Below are 17,529 nucleotides of genomic sequence, written 5' to 3'. Positions count from 1 at the left end.
GACATTCTGGTAGTTATGACACCACTGTCTGAATTTTATCTTTGTGCTGGCTAGAGCAAGAGCAAAAGCAGAAGCAAACTACTGTAATTTTTCAATGCTAGAAAGTATGTTAAAGTTTCTGTAGCCAGAAATATGGAAATTCTAAAAACGAACTCAAATTTTTGAGAATAATAGAATATTTTTTATATTTTCTCCATACAGAATCTGTTTTCCTATGCCCGCACTGCGCTTTGGGATATTCTTCGCTGATGCACCTACAAAATCACAGTAAAGTCTGCCGGATGCGATTTCTATCAGAGGAGGAAAAAGAAAAGCTAAAGCAGAAAAAACTACCTCAGTCACCAACCCTGAATCTATGCTCGTTCGACGTGTGCGTTGTCTGCAATTCAAGAGTCTTACCTTGCGGCACAGCTCAGAAGACGAGCAAGAAATGCGACAACTGCGTGTTCAAGGATGAGGAGAGTGTCTTACTCCCTATGAAGAAAACTGGTGACAAGAATAGACCGTTCTATTGTACTTACTGTAATAAGAAATTCACCGAATCCAGTAATTTAAATAATCATCTAAGGACGCACACGGGCGACAGGCCATTCTCGTGCACTTATTGCGATAAGAAATTCACCCAATCCGGTGCTTTAAATAGGCATTTAAGGACGCACACGGGCGACAAGCCATTCTCTTGTACTTATTGTGATAAGAAATTCACCCAATCCGGTACTTTAAATAAGCATCTAAGGACGCACACGGGCGACAAGCCATTCTCTTGTACTTATTGTGATAAGAAATTCACCGAATCCGGTCATTTAAATAATCATCTAAGGACGCACACGGGCGACAAGCCATTCCCGTGCACTTATTGTGATAAGAAATTCACCCAATCCAGTCATTTAGATAGTCATTTAAGGACGCACACGGGCGACAAGCCATTCTCTTGTACTTATTGTGATAAGAAATTCGCCGAATCCGGTCATTTAAATAATCATCTAAGGACGCACACGGGCGACAAGCCATTCTCGTGCACTTATTGTGATAAGAAATTCACCGAATCCGGTCATTTAAATAATCATTTAAGGACGCACACGGGCGACAAGCCATTCTCGTGCACTTATTGTGATAAGAAATTCACCGAATCCGGTACTTTAAATAGGCATCTAAGGACGCACACGGGCGACAAGCCATTCTCTTGTACTTACTGTAATAAGAAATTCACCGAATCCGGTACTTTAAATAGGCATCTAAGGACGCACACGGGCGACAAGCCATTCTCTTGTACTTACTGTGATAAGAAATTCACCGTATCCGGTACTTTAAATAAGCATCTAAGGACGCACACGGGCGACAAGCCATTCTCTTGTACTTATTGTGATAAGAAATTCACCGAATCCGGTCATTTAAATAATCATCTAAGGACGCACACGGGCGACAAGCCATTCCCGGGCACTTATTGTGATAAGAAATTCACCGAATCCGGTCATTTAAATAATCATTTAAGGACGCACACGGGCGACAAGCCATTCTCGTGCACTTATTGTGATAAGAAATTCACCGAATCCAGTAAGCATCTAAGGACGCACACGGTCGGCAAGTCATTCTCATAAACTTAATGTAATAAAAACTTGACCTATTCCAGTAATTTCAGGAGGCATTTAAGGACTCTTACAAATGAGAATCCATTCTCGTGCTCTTATTCTGATGAGAAGTTCAACAAATTCGATCCTTTAATCAGACATGCAGGGACGCACGCTGCGGACCAGCCAATCACTTGCACTTACTGTGATAAGAAATTTGCAGACTCCAGTAATCTTCGTAAGAATTTATGGACCCATATAGATAACAAGCCATGAAACATGTAAAGTAGGTGCTATTAGACGTCCAGCGGGTCGATTGTTGAATACTTATCGATACATCCCAATCGATAAATCCCTATCTTATCAATGGTATTTATCGATCAAGGTTCTTCGATATCGATTCAACAATCGAGCCGCTGCGAAAGGATTTTTTGAATGATTACCGAATAACCTTCATCGATTAATGTCATTACTAATGGAGATGTTGCATGTGTGAGGGATTTGCGATTTGACCATTGAATCTTATGTAAAAGTTTGCAAGAAACATGATGGTGCCGCTGGTTTTCTCTAAAATCATCTCCCAAGCTCAAAAAAAGCTCTCAAAGTGAGGCCAAAATGGAGGGGATATCCCATGCTACCCTAAGAGTCCACCTCTACATCAAAACAAACTCTCCATGCAACGATAGGGAGCAAATACATTAGCAGGGTTGCCGTGTTTTCAGTTTTGGAGTCCCCAAATAAAGTGGCAACCCTCCTAATGTATTTGCTCCCTATCTTTGCATGGAGAGTTTGTTTTGATGTAGAGGTGGACTCTCAGGGTAGGGTGGGATATCCCCTCCATTTTGGTCTCAACTTGAGAGCTTTTTTGAGCTTGGGAGTTGAATTCAGAGAAAACCAGTGGTATCATCGTGTTGATCGCGAGCTTTTACAGAAGAAACGACAGTCAAATCGCAAATCCCTCGCACATGCAACATCTCCATTGTAAGATAGGAATTTATCAATCAAGGTTATTTAATATCGATTCAACATTCGAGCCGCAGGGAACATCGCCAGAAATCTAGATATGTCTACTAGATTTTCCGAAGGGCACATATCGTTGCCCCTTTGATGTAAGGGCGTATCTGGATGTCCACGTGAGCCCTTTTTTCCCTATATATCCATGCTCTCTGGGGCTCATGCGGAAATTCAGATACGCTCCTACGTCAGAAGATCGAAGAAATAAATGATGCCTTTACTAGGTATCATTCTTTTTTATCCGTGCTTTTACTGGTATAGTTTAGTTCCAGTGAATATCTAGTTCCCTGCACATTCATTTTTTCTGTGAATACTTAAGCTTGAAAGTCCATTCGTAGATTCGTTTCTTGACGGACTTTTTCTGTAAATATAGGGCTGATTTAGTTTTGCTACTCAATTTAAACTGCAAACTAAGTATAAAAGTTATTGTGTACTTGCTCGTATTTTTCTATGGAAATATATCTAAAATGTACTCATTGTAATATCCAGGTACGCTCAAAAGTCTATACGAATGACAAAAACTTGCATTGCTCATAGTAAAGTGCATGCTCATTATTCCCAATCGTAATTCTTAATTTAAATATGTAGCGTATAATTTCATTGATTTGAACTGACTTGGACAAAAATTAACTACAAATTTTCATTTATTTTTATATGTACTTAAATCTTTTGATTTGCACATAAATTTTTCTATCTAGTCTATAATGCAAACATATTGGGAAAATGTACTCATGTGTTGGTATTAAATGTCCAACCAGTTTACTATTTATCAATAGTTTTACTTCCCATCCAAGGATGAATTTTAGATTTGAATTTTTAGGAATAATTTTATTCATCGCACAGCAGATCATAATTTAGGACAGTCTGATAAACCACCATAATTAAAGAGGTGTTAATGGCAAGGCAATTTTAAGATGACGCATCTGTAAAATCTATTTGTTGCTGTGATTTATTTCAATATTGTTTTAAAAAATTTCCTTTTATGATATTTTGAAGTGTCTTTTTAAATTTATATTTTAATGTTCTCTAAATGTTTCTCCCAAAAATACACTCTGAACCGTAACATATTTTTGGTTTTATTTGATATCAGTATTTCTAAAAACCTAAACATTTTATTACAACTGTCACGATTCGATCATACGAATCTACAAGCCTTGCCCTCTCACTCTTAAACATCTGGAAGTGAAGTACGATACGACGGCCAAAGTCTAGAACTAAGTATCTTGGTTTGCGACGTTGCATCATTCTTGTCCTACCTACTTTATTTTTTAAATGGAAAACTACTCAAGGTCAATTCTCAAAGGCTTATGTGTTTTATTCTCATCCGTGCAAAGAAAATTCTGTGAAATCATCGAGGAACAATGTTGATTTATGGACGTATTTAAAACAAAAGGGAACTAAATCCGTTGCGGCATTCTCCCTGTCATGCATGTGTTCATGTGGCTCTCAGGGCTCAAGTCAGAATGGGTATAGTTTCTTTACGTCTATTTGTTCACCTTCAGAAAAATAAAATGGGGTACGTGCTTTAGAGTCTATATATCGCTCAAAGATTCGCTGAGTAAAATAGAGCGCCCCCCCCCCCCCCCCCAAGAGTAGACTCCGCTACGCATTCATATCACCCAGATTCTTTGGGCACTACGTAGAGTTTGGAAGGAGATGTACTCCGAATTTCACCACGAGATTTTCTACAGTGTGACAACGACAACGAGTCGCCTTTTGTCAATAATAGTCCATTAATTGGCTTTTTTGGGTGGAAGAAATTCGTCTACAAAGAAAAATCTGAAAAACGCGTTCTACTTTAACCAGTAAGGACTGATTTTTTTTTAAAAAAAAAGATGGGCGGGGCGGGGGGGGGGTATGAACCCGCTTGATTTAATTAAAAATTACGCGAGGCGGGGGGGGGGGGGGGTATGAACCCGCTTGATTTAAATAAAAATTACGAGGGGCTGACTCCGAATACCGCCTTCGACCAGTTTCAAAAATGCTTTAAAAGAAGCGTTAAATCGGTTTAATAGATCGCGGTTGTCAGGAAAAGATACATACGAGTAGTTTCCGAGAGAAGAAAAATCGAGCGAAAAGTAAGTGGTTGCTGGGTGTTATTATCAAGAACCTTATGCTACTACGTTGAAAAACCCCATACGCACAGTTCTCTTTGACATTCGATCCAAAGGTTGAGCGAATTTTTAATACTTCATCCCCATCACAATTGATCTGTTGCACGCAAGAGATACAGCCTACAATAAATGGACTGCATTTTGCAATTTGGAACTATAAATTCTGGCTTTTCTAGAAAACAACTTATATGCAAAGGCAAACTAATGGCACATATGTCGTTTTTAAACCGGGCTAGAAAGTATAGTTCCAAATTGCAAAATATAGTCTAAAAATCCTCTATACGGGTGAAATCACACGAAAATCACATGCGGCCCATCAAAATAGGCAGAGATCCACTACTCAACGGGTAATATGCCTGGTTGATGACAAGCTTTATTAAAATGGACCACTAGACAAGGTACGAATTTAAGCGATCTGATACATGTTTCTCAACCAGAATTTCACGTAGCAAACGATTCACACAACGAAAATTACGGAAACCAACTCCTAACGAAGATATTTACGTTTTTATTTCACATTGGTTACGAGGAATTTGAACTGCCCGCTCACAAGAAACTCAAAACTCTACGTGAGTCAAATCGCGCACTACAACGGTTTCAGCAAGCTCCTTAATCGAGCAATGTTCGTTTCCCACCATGTGTTGTTCAAACTATTGGCAATTTGCTATAGCTGAGCCAAAGCGTCAAGATTGAGGTTGCCAGATTTGTATATCGCAGAGACTGTCATGATAACGTTTAGCGCGCGATGTGAATCACGTAGAGCATTGAGTTTTCATGAGTAGGTGGTTTGAATTCACGCATCAAGAATCATTAAATATCTTCGTAAGGAGTTAATTTCGGTAATTTTCGTTGTGCGCATCGTGTTTTACGTGAAATTTTGGTTTAGAAACATGTATCAGAATGCTGAAATTCGCACCTTATCTAGTGGTCCATTCCCGCTTCTGCGGGCAATTTTTCTCAGTTACCATCGATTAGGTTGAGGTTTGCACATACAGAAGAGTAGAGTAAACTAACCGGAGTAAAGAACGATTTCACTGACTTTTTTATTGAATGATTTCAATCGTTTTCAAGCGCTTGTTTCCTTTTCTTTCTTTTTTATGCATAAGTCGAAGCTTTGAATCGCAATTGGAATCTTTTTTTATTATCATTATTTATTAAAAATCAATGACTACAATAAAGTATTAATCCTAATTATTTTAACTTATTCTATTTACAATAGTATAGTGGGTGGGTCGGAAGACCGCCCTGGTAAAAATTGGCGATAAGAGCTGCGTTTCAAAATACCATAGGAATTCTAATAGCCAGCTGAAGGCTACAGAAAATCATATAGCTGGCTGTAGAATGCGGGAAAATCATACGGCCGGGCTATACGAAGCGATAAAAAATTATGCAGCCGGGCTATAGCTCCTATCGCCGGGCTTTACACTTTATCGCCTGGCTGTTGCTTTTTCGCCATCGGTTATAAAAGGCTATAAGAAATTGTGTAGAAATTCGTATGCTTTGGAAATCATTAAGTTTGATACGGAACCACCTTAATATTTACAAAACATACATTATATTTTCCTTTAGTAATATTTTTTTTTCATCAATTAAAATGAGGATAATCCATACAGGATGTGCAAACATTTCAAAATCATGAGTTGAATAACGCCGACTCCGCCAGATTAAATATTAGAGCCTAACACAAAGCGGAGCGGCGACGGACTGGCGCCTACAAACCTAACAGGGATACTTCACGCATTGCGCAACGCGTGAAGTATCCCTGTTAGGTTTGTAGGCGCCAGTGCGTGTTTCGCGCTGGCTGCCCGCTGCCACGGCGCTTGAAGCAACTATTTCCCACCAGAGGTATTGCACAGTATCATACGAAACTGAAGGCGCACTAATATATTAGTAATGGCAAGCATCCATCAAAAGTACGGAGCTTTCCTCGCAAAATAAATCAAGATACTACGGCCCAAAAAGAGAGCAGTAGTCCAAAAACTCACTAAGTCCTAGCATCCGTAATTAGTAACGTTTAGCATACACTTTATCGCCTGGCTGTTGCTTAATCGCCATCGGCTATAAAAGGCTATAAGAAATTGTGTAGCCGGCTATAGAAGCTATTGAAAATCTTACAGCCGGCTGTAGGTCTATGATATTTTGGAACACAGATTCTACTGCCAATTTTTACCAGGGCGCGACCCTAGCTGTATTTACAAAATCTACAGGTACTGTATACTATGACTAATTTATACATTGAACAAAAATTATAATTTAATATTGGATATACAAATGAGGTACTTACATTTGGAATCTTACGCAAGGAGAGTTTATAACAGTTCTCGAGATTTTAAGTTTATTTAGGCTAGATATCTCTCCGGGCAAACTTGACTGCCGACTATCGAGGAGAACTGCCCGCAGACGCAGTAAATTTGAAAAATCGTGCTGTGAACTACCTACGCAAACTGCGTGCTAAGGAGTTATTCAGACTTTTTTGATGTGCCCAACTTGATTTTTGAGCAAACTTACTCCTTAAAATTATATTCAGTTTGCTGTATCTCTTGCGTGGAACAGACCCATTGAGCAAGTCTGAGGAAAAATTTTGAATATCTGGACTTCATACCAAGTTTTAAGGCGAACAAAAAGTTCTTCAAATAGGCTCTTTAGACTGCGTTATTGCTCAGCTTATAGAAACGTAAAGCTATCATGCTGTGGGCGCGGCGCGTTTTGCGATGTATCGATTGATCTGTCATGGAAAAGAATCGATGAACAGGGTGTTCGCAACGAACACCTTACTAATCGATTCTTTACCATGGCCTCAAATGGGGAAATAGGTATCATTAATCGATCATTCTCGCCTCGCCACTGGTATCATGAAGCTGAGAGAAAAAGGACGTATTTGTATCAAACGGAACTGTGTGCATTAAGACATGAGCCCTGCGACCTATAAGAATAAATGCATAACAGGGCTCACGTCATAATGCACGTAATTCCGTTTGATAGAAATGTGTCCAAGTAAATGTTGGAAAAAATAAGTATTTAATTACATGGTTTCATCATCAAAAATCTAGTTGTATCACCAACTACCTAAATATCCATTATTCATTGCCCTCTTTGATATTCAACTCGGAGGTAAGAAAATTGCAGCTACTTTATCCCGACAACAAGTAATAAGGAAAACTGCAAAATAGGAAGATTTTGATATCCGACGATAGCGCTAAATTAAAATTTGAAAAAAAATCCTTATTGACGAATCGTTATTAGCCTTGATCGACAAATGGCACTACCAATGTCGGCATTTTATCGATCAAACCAATGGCGATGCGTGAATGATCGATTACCTATCGATATTTCTCTATTTGAAGCTATGGTAAATGATCGATTATTAAGTTGTTCGTTGCGAACCACCTGTTTATCGATCCTTTTCCATGGGTTATCAGGGTTGCCACAGTCAGTGAATATCGAGAAAACCGGGAAATGTCAGGGAATTTTAAAAAGTCAGGGAAAAAACGATAATGTGAGGTGAAAATGATCAAATTACCTACATTTGGACAATTACCTGCGCCGGAAAATGTGGTCGGAACATGTTGAGAGGATGGACGGGGAAAGGAAAGGCTTGCCAAGATTTGTATGGTAGGACGACCTCATAGCCAAAAGGCAACCCGGACAACCGCCCAAGAGATGGGCACAGAGCTGCCTTTCATCCCCGGAGTATTAAGTGATCTTTCTCATCGCCATCATATTTTATTTATCATATTTATATACTAATTTAGAGGCTAGTCAAACAGGGTCACAGCCCTAGTCAGAAGTTAGAAGAAGACCTACATTTGCTTTTTGGAATGGGTTTGACGTTTCGAACAACACATTTTATCTGAAAACAATTCCTAATTGTTTCTTTTTAACCATCTGGCATAGCTTTGATCGTCAGGGATTTTCACCAAAGTGTGTCCGGAAAATCAGGGAATCTCGTTTTCTAAATTCTGTGGCAACTTTGGTTGAAATGACAGATCAATCGGTATATCGCACAGCACGCCACGCCACTGGATCGAACCCAATCGATAACGATTCGACACTCGATCAGCGGGTCGAATGACCTAGATCGATAAAAAGCATTATGCAGATGGGGATTTATCGATCAAGTTCATTCGATAACGATTCAACAATTGACCTGCAGGTTGGGCTAGAGGATACGAACGCGGAACCTTCACGCTTTTTAGCGTGAGCAGAGGACGAAAATGCAATTTAAGACATGACTGTTGACTAACCTCCGCCTCAATCTTAATTATCCATGACTGAAGTCAAGTAAAAAAGTGCATAACGCACGGCATGAACACCTGCACATGCCGGCGGAACAGTGGCGTGGCGTGCTTTGCGATATATCGATTGTTATGCCATTTAAACCTATGGAAAAGGATCGATTAACAAGGTGTTCGCAACGAACACCTCAATAATCGATTCTTTACCATAGGTTTAAATGGCATAACAATCTATATATCGCAATTCACGCCACGCCACTGTGGCGGAACCTTCTCCGATTTCTCGGGGGCCTTCCCTCCCGAATTTGTGTTGGAGCTGTTGTGCCTCATCGACCGTTATCCGGTTACATCGTATCGTTATCCTGATTATTTTGTGTCCGAATATTAAAGTTTCTCAACTTCCGAAGACCAAATTTTGGCCAGAATCTAGCCATTTAGGAGCACACTGGCGCGCCTTATTTCAGCTGTGCGATGTGTCGAGTTTGGAGCCTCATTTTGATGATATGTATCGTCTATCAAATCAACCAAACGGGTGAGTCATGTTCGTATACATTATTCATGTTTACATCATCATTTTTCATTTTTCGTCTTTCTGGAAGTAGGACGAAAAATTGTTAGGTGACAAGTGTTAGTTTGTTGACAAATCATCGATGTCTTACCTTCCGATGATAAATGAAGTGGGAAGATCGAATGATGGTCGAAGAACTCTCCTAACTTTTCTCGGAAAAAATATTTGATTGGGAGAAACGAGGCAACGTTGGAATATTCATACGGCGTCGAAACACAACATGGGCCTTTCAAGCTCTATTATTCGATGCCGCGATTATTCTAACGCGGGTTCGAATAATCGCGCCAAACAGAGTGCGACCAGCGTGAAAAGTTTATTAGCGCCTGCAAGACTTTAAGAATACTTCACGCATTGCGCCAAATAGTGCTGTCGGCGTGCAGCCCATATTAGCGCCTACAAGACTGCATGAATACGTCTCGCATTGCGCCAAACGCAGTGCAGTCTGTCAGTTAGCGTGAAACAAATATTAGCGCCTACAAGACTGTAGGGATGCTGTAGGACTGTGAATCATCATTCTTGACTTTCTGCTCCAGTTTTCATCATAATTAAATGGAAAACATGTATCCTCTTTGTAACGATTCAGAGACTCTGATGATTTTTTTTTTTGTTATATTAATAGAAAATAAAGCGAACTAAAATATCGCGTCGAAAGTTTCGATACTTTTATTTGAGATATTTTAGGTAAATTCGCGGAAACTTTTCAGAAAAACTGTGCGCGTAGCTCTTTAAAAACACGTATTAAAGATAAAACATAAAAGTGATGCATAACGTTGCAATTGGAGATAAGCATACGCTTTCTTTGGGGTGCACCCGTCGGGTTTTGAATCCCTTTATCTCTTAGAAAACTTGAACATGGTCATTCTACGATTTTTTTACGAGTAGTTTTTTCAGTGGTTGAGGCCACGCGGCCACAGGCCCCTGCCCTGTTCATACTTTACACAGGCCACAGTTCACTTTTTAAATGTCTATGAAAGCTCTCTAGGCCATTCGTACTGCGAGGGCTATCCATCGAAGAGAGACATGCTCGTAAGTGAGGAGGGAATGAACAGTCTTCCGCGATGTAGTTTTCCTTGATTCGGAAGGATTTGACCCTGGTAGTTTGTGGTAACGAACTACCAGTTTGCAAGATTAGCGCTTCCTCGATGAATATTGGTAATGGAGATGTTGCCTGTGTGAGGAATTTGCGATTTGACTATCGATTCATATTTAAAAGTTAGCAAGAAACACGATGGTGCCACTGGTTTTCTCTGAAATCATCTCCCAAGCTCAAAAAAAGCTCTCAAAGTGAGGCCAAAATGGAGAAGATATACCACCCTACCCTGAGAGTCCACCTCTACATCAAAACAAACTCCCCATGCAAAGATAGGGAGCAAATACATTAGCAGGGTTGCCTTGTTTTCAGTTTTGGAGTCCCCAAATAAAGTGGCAGCCCTGTCAATGTATTTGCTCCCTATCTTTGTATGGAGAGTTTGTTTGGATGTAGCGGTGGACTTTCTCAGGGTAGGGTGGGATATCTTCTCCATTTTGGCCTCACTTTGAGAGCTTCTTTTGAGCTTGGGAGTTAATTTCAGAGAACACCAGTGGCACCATCGTGTTTCTCGCAAACTTTTACATAAGATTCAATGGTCAAATCGCAAATCCCTCACACATGCAACATCTCCATTCGTGCAAACATGTGAGATTTCAGGACCAGAATAATTCGCGCAATTCTATCGGAGCCAGATGATCTATCTAACAGCAACTAACAAGAGACTCTTTAGTTGTCCCTTTCGTCTTCAACAAACACCCTTTTCAACCAACTAGATCGTTCCATTTTCCATTTTCCTTCTTTGTCTATCACTTCGTCTATCAATTTCTATAATCAGCTCACAGGTTTTGGGAGGCTGAGTACCGTAGCGTGCTCTTCTCTATCATTTGAAGATTTAAGCAAGACTGACTGTAAGCCCGATTTTCACTCCCTCTCAGGTGCACCGCATACTCATACCAACGGAGGCTCTAGTGAAATATCACATCATGGACAGGAAGGACAGCCAAGCAAGCCCACAACCTCAACTTCAAGACATCCAGATCTTGGGAGGCCAGGAGGAGAGCCATCAAGAGAAACCACAAAGCACTCATCGAAACCAAGGAAAAAGCCAACGACGGAACGTTCGTTACCTATCGCATCTACTTTCATGCTTACGAGAACCGAATGAAAATTCTCTTCGCTCTGCTAATTGAAAAAAAATTAAGTCCATCTTCACAAATGTTGAGAGGAGGCAGGGATTTTTTTGCGAGCACTGAAAAAAAAAGAAGCTTGGACCAAGTATTATAATTCTTGAATTTGCCGCCAAGAATTTTCTTTAGCGTGCTTTAAGCTGAATCTCTCTTGATTCAAGAAAAATGGACCGCGTTTAACAGAAAGGAACCAAGCCACATCAGCTATTGCCAAATTTAACGCGGCGGTTTAATTGTCTACAAGAGAACGTTTGAGCGGATTCCTTTGAAAATTTTAGGGAATTTGCTTTGTACTATGCAGAAAATCCACTGAAATTTGCACGAAAATCCGCACAACCGTCCTCATGTGAAAAATTAAATTGCCCAATTAAATTTGGCAATAGCTGATGTGGCTTGGTTCCTTTCTGTTTAACGCGGTCCAAATAATGCTTGGGTCAAGCAAAAAAGTAGCTTATATTAACCAGCAAAATTCTTGCTTTAAGAAGAAATACTCCTTGGCGGCAAATTTAAGATTCTTTTTTTTCCAGTGAGGGGCATGAAAAAAGTACCTCGTCAAGCAGTGGCGTGCCGTGCATGATTGCGATAAATCGATTGATCGGCCATTCAAACCTACGGAAAAGGATCGATAAACATCGTGTTCGCGACGAACACCTTAATGATCGATTCCTTACCATAGGTTCGAACAAGGAGCTTTCGAAATTCGATCATTAATGCCTCGCCACTGTTCGAAATTTCTCTCTCGCTCCGCCTCGGGGCTTCTCTGCCATGATAGCGAAAAAAAAATCACAGCACTGAAAAAAAAATCTTGGTGTATTTACTAAGAAAAGGTTAAAATTACCAAGAATTCAGGGTTCTATTTGATCCCAGTTTTTTCTCGGTAAAATTACTATTTATGGAATTGGTAATTTTACCGAGAAATCTCGGTAAAATTATTGAACTTTCTCGGTAATTTTACTGGACCGTGGTAAAAACGCCAATATTTTTTATTGACTGTGGTAGAATTACCGAGATAAAATGGCAAAGTTACCGGGAATCGATTACCAATAAAAGTGGTATTCTTACCTGAAAAAAAAAAAACAGTAAAAATACCGGTTTTTAGGTAAGCTTACCAGTCTGTCTTGGTAAAATTACCAATAATTGGTAAACAAAAGTGAGATGGTAAAGGTACCAACGGACCTTGGTAAAAACGCCGAGAATTTCTTTTCGGTGAGGAAGTGTCAAATTTTTGAAATCGAGTTTCCTTCAAAATTCGTCCAATCTCTTTTTGATGAAATCACTAAAATAGCTAAAACAGCAAAATTCGTCTCAATCGCATGGAAACGAGACTTATGAAAAAGGCCGTTCGCAAAAAATGACGTAGTTTCAGGCAAAACAGCCGTAAGCGACATTATTTCTCGAGAGAGCCAATGAAAAAAGTAATTTCAAGTAAAATGCCGCCCTTTTTTGCCAATCTAACCTGAAACACGCAGGATAGCGCTTACGGCTGTCTCACCTAACACTAGCCTTTGACGTGAAGATGAAAAATACCCTTTTTATGTGATGGACCACTGGACAAGGTAGGAATTTAAGCAATCTGATTCATATTACTGAACCAGAATTTCACGTAGAGCACAATTCGCGCAACGAATATTACTGAAACCAACTCCTAACAAAGATTTTAACGTTTTTCTTTTACATTGGTTACGAGGAATTTGAACTGCCCGCTCACAAGAAACTCAAAGCTCTACGTGAGTCAAATCGCGCATCGTACCGGTTTCAGCAAGCTCCCTCAATCGAGCAATGTTCATTTCCCACCATGTGCTGTTCAAACTATAAGCTGTTTGTAATAGCTGAGCTAAAGCGTCAAGATTGAGGTTCCCAGATTTTTATATCGCAAAGACTGTCATGATAACGTTTAGTGCGCGATGTGAATCGCGTAGAGCATTAAGTTTTCATGAGCGGGTAGTTTGAATTCACGCATCAAGAATCGTTAAATATCTTCGTAAGGAGTTGATATCGGTAATTTCCGTTGTGCACATCGTGTTTTACGTGAAATTTTGGCTGAGAAATGTGTATCAGAATGTTGAAAGTCGTAACTTGTCTAGTGGTCCATTGAAATAAAATCTACCGACTTTCAATCCTCCAGACGATTTACAAGAGCCTCTCGGATAAGTGATGTCAATTTGACGATTAACAGAGACTTCTTTCAATAAAATTTTCCGGTGAGAGGCCTCTGAGCCCACTTTCTCAAAACTTCATTTTTGCACTTGCTGCTCTCTTCGCAATCACGGCAGCTCTGTTCGTCGAAATCGGGGGCATGCAGGTTAGAGCGCGATCCCTACGAATACTCGACAGTGTTGCCAAGCCATCCTCCAAATCCTTATTCATGGTTTTGAATACTTCGAGCTTTTTCTGTCTCCCCCCCCCCCCCCCCCGCCATTGTCGTCAATGGGATCTTTTCAGGCTCAGATACATATTGTACCAAGAATTTTAAAATCGAGACAGTTGCAAATTTGGAGCTGTTATAAGTAAAAAATACTGTAATAAAAGTTCGAAACGAGATAAATTTCAAAATCCCGCATTAAATAAGGAGAATACCGAGAGGATTGCAGAGGCGAGGGGGAGATTGCTGGCTCTGCAAATGATCACCCGCGGACTGATTATTGAAATTGATGGACAAAGCTATAGAAAAAGAAGACATAGGGAGTATGGAGCGATCCTATTGGTTGAAATGGGTGGTTCCAATAGACAAAGGGAGAATATGATAGACTAACTGTCGGGTCTCTCGTGGGTTGCCGGTAGTTAGTCTATTACCCACCTCCTTTTTCCATTGCAACCACCCGTTTCCGCCAATAGGATCTCTCCATATCTCTTTCGTCTTCTTTGTCTATAGCTTTGTCTATCAGTTTCAATAATCGGCCCGCAGCAGTAAACAGCTTTTTCGGCAGTCTCTGATCACGGCGAGAACGCGAGGAAAACACTCGTGGCGCTAAAAAGTCGTCAGCTACTCTGGGTGGAATTTCATTTGGTTTGGTGCAAACTGCTTGTACCTACTAAAATTGACTTCTCATGCGAGAAATTGCACGGAAATGACGATGAACACGTGAATGCTACTCCGGAATGCATAATTTTCAGATTCCATGACACGATTGCTCTAATTTTTCGCGTCTGCGAGCAATTTTTCTTCGTCGATGCACGGCAACCGTGTTCGCCACGAAAAAATGTAAGAAAAAAGCTAATCTCACCAGTGGCGTGGCGTGAATTATTAAGGTGTTCGCAGCGAACACCCTGTTTATCAATCCTTTTCCATAGATTTAAATGGCATAACAATCGATAGATCGCATTTTACGCCACGCCACTGAATCTCACGGATCGAAATGGCAAAAACAAGAGCTTTGCGACGGCTGAAATCATTTGTACATAAATTAAGGTTATAGATTTACCTACATCTCGCGCAGAATTGGTTTCCTCCAAAACAAACTCTCAAGAATCAAAAAGCCCTCAAAGTTGAGGACGTAATCGAGAAGTTCGCTTACGTCATGAGAGACACCATCTTTTTATCTAGTCACAATCTTCATGCTAAAGATAGAGGGCGTACATACACAAATGCATAAATACATTAGCGGTGTCGCCAATATTTGGCCCAACTTCTATTGCTGCCACGCAAATGCCAGCGTATTCGCTCTCTATATCTATGCATGGAAAGTTTTACTGCATGATGTATACAGAGAAGAATTTTATCATAACGTAAGCGAACCTTCAATTAAGGCCTCAACTTTGAGAGTTTTTCTTGAGCTTGGGAGTTCGTTTCGATACCCCATACCTATGTCTTTTTTGTCTATAGCTTTGTATATAAATTTCACCAATCAGCACGCTGTTGCGTGTTGGGCTCATCCAAAGCGATTGAACGGATTGAATGGAGATGTTGCATGTGTGAGAAATTTGCGATTTGACTGTTGATTCGTATGTAAAAGTTCGCGAGAAACACGATGGTGCTACTGGTTTTCTCTGAAATCAACTACCAAGCTCAAAAAAAGCTCTCAAGTTGAGGCCAAAATGGAAGGGACATCCCACGCTGTCCTGAGAGTCCACCTCTACAACTAGACAAACTCTCCATGCAAAGATAGGGAGCAAACACATTAGCAGTGCTGCCACTTTATTTGGGAACTCCAAAACTGAAAACACGGCAACCCTGCCAATGTATTTGCTCCGTATCTTTGCATGGAGAGTTTGTCTTGATGTAGAGGTGGACTCTCAGGATAGCGTGGGATATTTCCTCCATTTTGGCCTCAACTTGAGAGCTTTTTTTGAGCTTGGGAGATGATTTCAGAGAAAAACCAGTGGCACCATCGTGTTTCTCGCGAACTTTTACGTAAGAATCAACAGTCAAATCGCAAATTCCTCACACATGCAACATCTTCATTACGGCCTCAACTTTAGGAGTTTTTCTTGAGCTTGGGAGTTCGTTTCGATACTCCATTTGTCTTTTTGTCAATGGCATTGTATATAAATATCACCAACCAACATGCTGTTGGGCTCATCTAAAGCGATTGAACGGACTGAATTGCGCCTGCAAGCTGCGATTTTTGCTACACTCGAAACCCGGGTTTCTAGCGTGACTCATTCTGCCGTGATAGCGAAGTGAGCCGTAAGTGCAAAACAGTGGCGTGGCGTGAATTGCTATATATCGATTGTTATGCCATTTAAACCTATGGTAAAGAATCGATTATTAAGGTGTTCGCTGCGAACACCTTAACACAATGGCAATGGGTCAGTTGCGCTGGTTACAAAATCGTATTTTGATTATAGATTCCTTTACATTAGCTAAAAATAATATGATCCGTCCAACCATCAACTTCTACGTTTAATATTAACCGAGATATCGCCTTTTGAAAAGTCGAGTTTTTGACGTCATCAACCGCGGTATTGGTTTCTTCCATCTTGCTTTCATCCGAGTTTAACGTTGAGTAACCAGTGCAAATGCGCGTCACACTGACAGATGAAACCAAGGTGGAAGAAACCAAGGGTATCATTACTGCAAAGGATGACGTCATGAACCAAATTTTTCAAAGCGCGATATCTCGGCTAATATTGAACGTGGAAAGTCGCTGTTTAGACGGATATTATTTTTAACTAATCTACAAGAATCAAGCATCAAAACAAGATTCTGAGATCAGTGCCACTGACCCGTTGACTCAGCTTGAAACCAGGTTTTCAAAATGCCTAAAAAATACTGCAGGTTTCCCCGATAGTGTTTCGCATAACACGATATCGCAAAACACGCCACGCCACTGCCATGGAATTTACTAATCATCATTGCAAATGCAAGCGGAAAGGGGAACCGGGAGGGGGAAGGAGAGCGAACATTGGCGGATCCAGCAAATTGGCAACATTGTCTTTTCTCTATTTAAACCTGTGGAAATGTATCGATTCTGGGAGGGGCCGTGCTCTCATAAGAATCGATTATTTAGCATAGGTTTAAATGGAGGAAATCCGGTGTTGCCAAATTGCTGGATCCGCCTCTGAGAGCGCAGAAGAAAAGAGAAACTGGTTTGTGACACGATGAGGCGTGACACGCTACCTTCATGATATTATTTTATAGAGTAAAATATTATAGAGTTTGATTTGGTCTTTCTTTTAAATGATTATTTTTCAGACTCGACGATGCCACAAAAAAAGCATCATGAGAAGTTTGAAAATGAACCCATGAGAGATACCTCTAAAACTGTAGTCAGATTGGGTGTATTCCATCCAGAAAAAGGTTACTATCACATCCCTATCACTTATTTACTATACTTTTCAAATAAAATAGATATATGTACGGCGTACGTTGC

The 17,529-nt window shown here is 40.3% G+C and overlaps 2 protein-coding genes across 4 annotated transcripts in view; both read left to right on the top strand.

The window, feature by feature from the left end:
* Positions 1-198: 198 nt before the first annotated feature.
* On the top strand, positions 199-1,598 carry LOC109033360 (uncharacterized). Its single transcript, XM_019045941.2, has one exon. It carries the CDS (start codon positions 249-251, stop codon positions 1,596-1,598), a length of 1,350 nt encoding a protein of 449 aa, XP_018901486.2. The 5' UTR covers positions 199-248.
* A 7,631-nt stretch (positions 1,599-9,229) lies between these two features.
* The window catches only part of LOC109033414 (uncharacterized), a 30,563-nt gene continuing 22,263 nt past the window's right edge, over positions 9,230-17,529 (top strand). For 2 of the 3 annotated variants that reach the window (XM_072304950.1, XM_019046015.2), the window contains exons 1-3: positions 9,231-9,463; positions 11,465-11,647; positions 17,352-17,456. In XM_072304950.1, coding sequence (XP_072161051.1) covers positions 9,403-9,463; positions 11,465-11,647; positions 17,352-17,456 — 349 coding nt within the window. In that variant the 5' untranslated portion in view covers positions 9,231-9,402. Of the gene's footprint in view, positions 9,464-11,464; positions 11,648-17,351; positions 17,457-17,529 lie in introns of all 3 variants that reach the window. The other variant, XM_072304951.1, reaches the window with a different exon arrangement.

The sequence above is a fragment of the Bemisia tabaci genome, chromosome 10 (assembly GCF_918797505.1).
Source record: "Bemisia tabaci chromosome 10, PGI_BMITA_v3".
Classification (NCBI taxonomy): Eukaryota; Metazoa; Arthropoda; class Insecta; order Hemiptera; family Aleyrodidae; genus Bemisia; species Bemisia tabaci.
Note: the sequence above shows the minus strand (reverse complement) of the source record. Positions and strands in the feature narration are given on the sequence as shown.

Bases quoted from the DNA above. Each gene is read 5' to 3' on its own strand.
- LOC109033360 (XM_019045941.2), top strand. From the start codon at position 249: ATGCACCTACAAAATCACAGTAAAGTCTGCCGGATGCGATTTCTATCA.